The sequence below is a fragment of the Pinus tabuliformis genome, chromosome 5_2 (genome assembly GCF_031772625.1).
Source record: "Pinus tabuliformis cultivar Carrire ecotype Pingquan chromosome 5_2, CPIR1, whole genome shotgun sequence".
Lineage (NCBI taxonomy): Eukaryota > Viridiplantae > Streptophyta > Pinopsida > Pinales > Pinaceae > Pinus > Pinus tabuliformis.
Genome location: NC_142306.1, coordinates 455,339,732 through 455,346,315, shown reverse-complemented (window position 1 = coordinate 455,346,315; position 6,584 = coordinate 455,339,732). Strand labels below are relative to the sequence as shown.

At 35.4% G+C, this 6,584-nt stretch overlaps 1 protein-coding gene across 1 annotated transcript; it reads right to left on the bottom strand.

The window, feature by feature from the left end:
* Positions 1-1,271: 1,271 nt before the first annotated feature.
* Positions 1,272-2,627, bottom strand: LOC149159650 (putative xyloglucan galactosyltransferase GT11). The gene has a single exon (XM_089434377.1). It carries the CDS (start codon positions 2,625-2,627, stop codon positions 1,272-1,274), a length of 1,356 nt encoding a protein of 451 aa, XP_089290503.1.
* Between the last annotated feature and the right edge of the window lie 3,957 nt (positions 2,628-6,584).

The following is a 6,584-nucleotide window of genomic DNA, read 5'->3' as shown; positions in this document are numbered from 1 at the left end:
ATCAAATATTTGTATGAAGAAAAATATTATTGGTTTCACAATTCTATTATAATTTTAAAATTATATCATTATTATTACAAAATATAAAGTAAATACTTTTTAAATAAATACAATTTTATATTCTATATATATATATATATATATATATATGGGGTAGGTAAGCACCCAGATGGGATTTGAACTAGTGACTTATCGCAAGGAGTGCCTTAACAATGCAGCGATTCACCGTCAATCTAAATCCCCATGGGCATTCACTAATTTAATATTCAATATAACATTGAACTTAAAATTAAATTAATATTAAAACAACATTCATATTATAAACTTAAGTTGATTGTAAAAATATTCCAAAATTTAATAATAAAGTCAAATTTTTAACCCTTGAAAGCCCAATTTAAAAACCAACAATTTTTTTTTTAATATATTCAGAGTTTAAAAACCAATAAAAGATACTTTCAATATATTCCAAAGCTACATTTTTAAAGAGTTGTCTTTGCAATTTTTTGACTTTCCGGTGCTCGCTGAAAAAATTTGAGGTGAAATCTTGATTTGTGTTATTTAAACTCATTTTTAGACTATATATATGGATTTAGCACCCTGAAAAACACCTAGGGCACTTAGATTTTCTAGGGGTTACCCATCGAACTTGTAATTTCAATAAATTCCTGTCAGATTTTAGGAAAATTACACTAAAAACCCGTCGAAAAAATTTCCAAAAAATCTCACTAAAAACACTTCCCATTTTTAAAATGAATAATAATATCTTTACCACTAGAATTAGACATTTTAACAATAGACGTGTACTGCCATTTTGGATTTACACAAAAGAATCCTGCTTTATCATTATGGGTCAGTGTTAAGAGAGATTTCTAAGTCTCTGCTGCAACAACAAACACAAATTTGATTTTGCTTTATCTACATTTCACATGAAATTATTTGAAATTAAGTTAATGGTAGTGTTATTTAATTATTTTAAATTTATAATATAAATTTCACAAAATAATTTTTAATTAAATTATAAATTTTTATTATTTAAAATATAATTTTTGAATATATAGATAAATTTGTTCATACAAAACCTTTAAAACAAAAACAAAATACACGACTCGAAGTCTTAATTACAACAAATTTTGATTAAAAACCATGTAAAAAAACCTTCATAACCCAGAAAAGTTAACCGCTCACCAAATTTATTATTTTTACAGTTGTATAACTTTAACCCGTATCAATATCATCAGCGACGTCAGCTTCTAATCCTACGGTGTTCGGCTTCAAATATTTAGCCGTTTCTGCTGCTCAGAAATCGACTGCACCGCTTTCTCCACGGTGATGTCGAACGCATCCCGGACCGACCCCGCCGCCTTTAAATCGCCCGTTGTCGCCTTCTTCATGTAAATAACATGCGGAATCAAACTCACCACCTTCTCCTGCATCTCCCTCACCCGCTCAGGGCTGACGCCCTTCAGCACTCGCTCCACGATCGACACATTGGCCACCACGTCATCGGCAACCACGTCGTCCTGCGGGATAAACACAGAATACGCCTCGCTGTCTGATGAAAGATGCCACGTGTACTGTGTATAAGCGGAGTCCCGGTTGAAGAATACGGGAATGCATCCGGCTATGATGGCATCGAAAGTCGACCGGCGCGTCGGTGTGTCACCTGGGGGCTGCAGGCAGAAGACCGACTCCATGAACGCCCGTATGGCCGGCTCAGCCTTCTGCCGGCAACGCGCCGCCACGCAGTCCACGAGGCGGCAGCTATTTGGCGACCGGGAGCAGAGATCGATGAGCAAGCTCCGGAAGCCGCCGTCGGTGACGTAGGTGCGGACTGAACCGGCAAAGGCGAAAAGCCGAGTCCGCGTGGATGCCCGCACCCGGTTTGTCCACTCCTCGATTTGCCGACCAGATGACGGGTGAAACGAAGTTGGATACGGGATGGCCTGCTGGTTTGGCGGCCACGGGCGCCTGTATTTGTCGATCATGAGCAACGTCATGTTAGCAACCCCAGGGACCTCCAGCAAGCCCGTTCCCCAGTCCTCGCCCACACCGAAGTCCCAGGCCGTGCCACCCATTACTATGAAATGGTCTTTCCCTCCGCATCGCTTCCACTCGTCCCTCTCTCCCAGCCACGACATGACTCGCACGCCGTGCGAGTACTCGGGCACATTGTCCGGTTGTCCGATATATCTGAGAGCGTCGAGGCCAGCGTAGTAGGGCACAAACACGGCGTCGGCCATGGCAGGGTCTGGAGTGAGGCAGCTGTATTGTTTCATCCGCTCGTGAAATATGATCTCCAGCATGTATGTATCCGTGTGGAACCAGCCGTCCCCCAGGGAGCTATTATCCGGCGGCCCGAAGCCATCGTTCGCCGCGCGCGAGCAGAGATACATCAATTCCGCGAGCCCGGACTCGCACTCTTTGAAGATATCTGTATTGAATTCCGTGGGAAGATGGTACATGAAAATCCTTTGACCCCTGCAACTATCGACGACGAGAGGCATCGAGAATTGAGAGGGATGGAGAGTCTGCCATGCCCATGCCAGCATGATCAATAACAGCGATGTTAACAGCGCGTAATTCGCTTCTTTCATCAGCCTGCTTGTGCTTGACCGGGCAAGGATCATGGATTATGTATATGGGCAGGTCAAGTGCACAGGATTTCTATATACGCGCAGATCACAGCAGAGCCCTGTCAGGGGTTTGATGGGCATGGAAACTTCCTTTTTAAGGCCGCCAGGAGTAAATTGTGATGGGGACGTGGGAAAAGGTAAAAGGCTGGCGTCATCCGAGGGATGCGGAAGATGGTTATGGTACATTTGTGTTTGAATTGTGCGATGGGATTCAGAGATGCGGAGCTTCTCGTTTATACGATCGAGCTTCAGGTCGTCTTGATTTGTTTTGAAGTCAGGTATGTTGAGGCGTAGAGTTTATCCTAAATTCCAGTAGAGTTTAACGTTGGTTTTATCGAACAATCCAGATTCCATACAACAACCTTCTCGAAGAATATTTTATCAAATTATATATAAAATTCGGGCGGTTTGCGGAAAAAATCAGCTGTAAGATTTATACTCATTAAAACATGTGTATGTGAAATCGTTCAAAACAAGCTTATAAAACCTTTGGAGACACTAACGGTGATCGAGGTTAAAATGATTTGTAAAATATATATTGCTCAGAAAATATATCAGTTGTAAAATTAATAATTTAGTTGTAAAATTAATAGTGGGGAGGGTAATTTATATTTTAGTGTAAGTTGATTTATTATAGTTATTTTAAAAGGAAATTGAAGCCAGTTGTAATTATTTAGTGTAAGTTGATTCACTTTGGTTATTGTAGGAAAATCAACTCACTTGTAATTATCTAATGTTTGTGATATCTAAGGAGGTAAGTTTAGATCCCACAAGATGTGAGTCTAATGGGTAAGAGCATGTTTTTTCTCCTATAAAGTTATAGGTTCAAAACTAGAGAAGATAGGGTCCCTTGTTCCACAAACAAAAAAATCTTATACATCAATTTAGTGCCTAACTTGGCTTTGACCTTAATTAACTTTAAAACATACTCCACATATATATACATACACACACATATATATAAAATTTATAAATAGATAATTATTCTTTATTTTATTTTATTTGATAAATCTAATAAAAAATTAAAATTGACTTTACAATTTTGCTTAACATTTTATATATGATAATTATTTTTAAGTTTTTTTTAAAGAACAAGTTTCTAATTTTTTTTTTGTTAAAAATAAAATTGTGATTTTTAGAGTTTTTATAATTTTTATTAATTTAATTTGAAATTTAGCAATGATGATTTTTAAAATAGTAAGTTTAAATTATGCAATTTGTAAAATCTAAAATTTTCAATTATAATTTTTCCAAAATTATTTTATAAAAAGAAAAATAAAAAAATAATTAATAATTAATATATATATATATATATATATATATATATATATATATTCAATAATTCAGTAGTACAATTTCAAGTAAGAATGTTATTTATTGTTATTTAAAATATATTTTTAAATGCATAAATGGATTGAGCACCCTCAAAAACCCTTGGGGTATTCGATTTTTATAGATTAAATATCTTAAACTTAATGTTTTAAAAAACTCTAATAAATTTTGGTTAAAATTAATCTAAAAAAATGTGTGAAAAAGATCATTTCATCTATAAGTTAGACTACACTTATATATATAATAACTTTTTTGAAACATGAAAGTTAACTTAATTGGTCAAGTTCCCCTCAATTAAAACATCTCAACATTTTAAAAATTATTAAATGGAAGTAACACCATCGATATCTAAAAACCATGAACCATATGTGCAAAATATTTTTTTAGGATATATGTAAAAATCATATATATATATAAAATTTGAAGATCATTTCAACATATTAAAGATTCAATTCCCTTAATAATTTCAAAATTGTGATTAAATAAAAAAATCTATCTAATATATTTATTCACCAATCTCAAAAATTCATTAACTAAATAATTAAATATAATTCACCGTCATAGTCATAGTAGATGATTATGATTCGAAGTATTCTTCTCAGTTCTTATACGGTTCTTATAATAATAAAATATAAAGATATCCCCCATCGTATTAAAAAAATGAATGAGATTTCATGGTGTTTCCCTTCGAAAAGCTACATTAGGTGTTAACATGTTATATTATAATGTTTATATCAGTTTTCGTTATTTAATTAGAACAAGGTGTCATTTTCTACAATGTTTTGGCATGCTTCATGATATATTATAATGATATATCACATTTTGTTATTATAATGATATCACACTTTGTTATTAGAAAGAGATTATTAATAAACAAGGGAGGCTGTATCGCAGCTAATTCCTGTTTTTTGCTAGTGAGGCTTATGAAGGAAAGAACATATGACGTGCTTTACAGGTTCATAGCTAGGTTGAACATCAAGTGCCTTAGCGAACACGCCACCCACAAGTGTTGTACGGCTAGTATGACCCTTGATGGGCAACGCCAAGTTTCATTAGTGAAATTCCCACTTTTAAGCCAACCATTGAAGTTCCTGCCAGTCAGTTAGTCAGCCAGAAAGAAAGCTAGAAAGAAAGCCAGCCATCCAGGCAAGGCTAAAAGGTCTAGGTCGTATGGTAAGTAACTATTATCAGGTGTAGGCAGTCAATAGTTGAATCTGAGATCATGCTTCAGACCAATCATTCTTGCACTATTTGTGGTGTTTATGGGCTAATTTCTCTCTTCTCCCAGAATTGCTTCAGTTAAAGGAAGCAACTGACCAAGCTAGGTCCTGATAGGGTCAACCTGGTACCCAACCGGCTCCCCCACCTGTAAACCAACTAACTGTTTTAATAAACCCTTTTCTGTTTTCTTGTTGCGTACCACTCTTCATCCTTCCTCACCGAAGTAAGGGCTGGAATCAGCCTTAAGTTCCCAGTATTGATATAGGTTGGGCACAAATTGATAAAAGTTAAACATTTGAATAGGATTGCCGAGTGTACTGAGTTTCCACTCTTCTGAAAGTTTTTAATAGAGATGCTCAACAACTCTATTCGGAGGAAGCAACAAGTATTGTTGAGATGTGGCGGGGTAAACCAGGGTGGTGTATTGCGATCCATCAATAGTCGGTTTGCAACTTTGCATGATGGCCACCATTGTAGATGAACGACTTAGAAGATAGTACGAAGAACGTCCACTCAAAGCAATCTCTATGTTAAAGGGACAAAGTACAGAATGCATAAAATAGTCAGGAGGAATTTACAGAAGGACGAGAGGAACAGAAAGTAATGCAGGCGCGCGCCCTTGTTAAGACAACCAATTAGAGATCTTACTGTACTTTCTTCGGGGAGAATACTGATATAAGAAAGTAGAAAACACTTAGTTTTTCCGAGTCTAAGAAAGGTTAGTAATATTTGAAAAGCACTGTCCTGAGAGAGTAGAAAACACTTAGTTTGTAGAGTCTAGGATAAAGTCGTACTATATTTAAAAAGCACTTGAGTTTAGCTCGGCCAAATTTAGGAAAAGCTAAAGAACCAAAGCATTCAATCTTCACTTCCAAGAAATTAGCTGTTACCAAAACAATAGAATTGGCCGCATACTTAAATTTGTCAGCTTTCTTTTTTAGGCTTCTCAAGCTAAATTTTAGCGGAAATTTTATTTGTCCGCCATGTCATGAAAGCCAAATGAAAAAGTAAATGAAATCTACACGCATTGTCTCTATCTTACTTTGTATTTGCTCGCAGAGTCCATACAAAGATCTGCCCAAAAATGGAGATTAAAGTTTTCAGATAGTTAGAAAAGCAAGAGAAATCCGTCTTAAACCAAATAAGAAACGTTAAATTTTTTTATTAAAAGCATTTTATTTTATTAAAGATTATTTATAATTTATATTTATTCCTATCATATATAAGATTTTTAGTTATCATTTAAACACAACCCGTTCTTTATTGACATTCTTTTTTAATATACTCTACAAAACTTTGCATAGTGGCAAATATATGTAAAGTATCAAAGATTTCATGGATGTCGAGGAGCGTGTTAATAAAGTTAAAAAAAACCCAAGTAGGAGTTTGCATGCATTT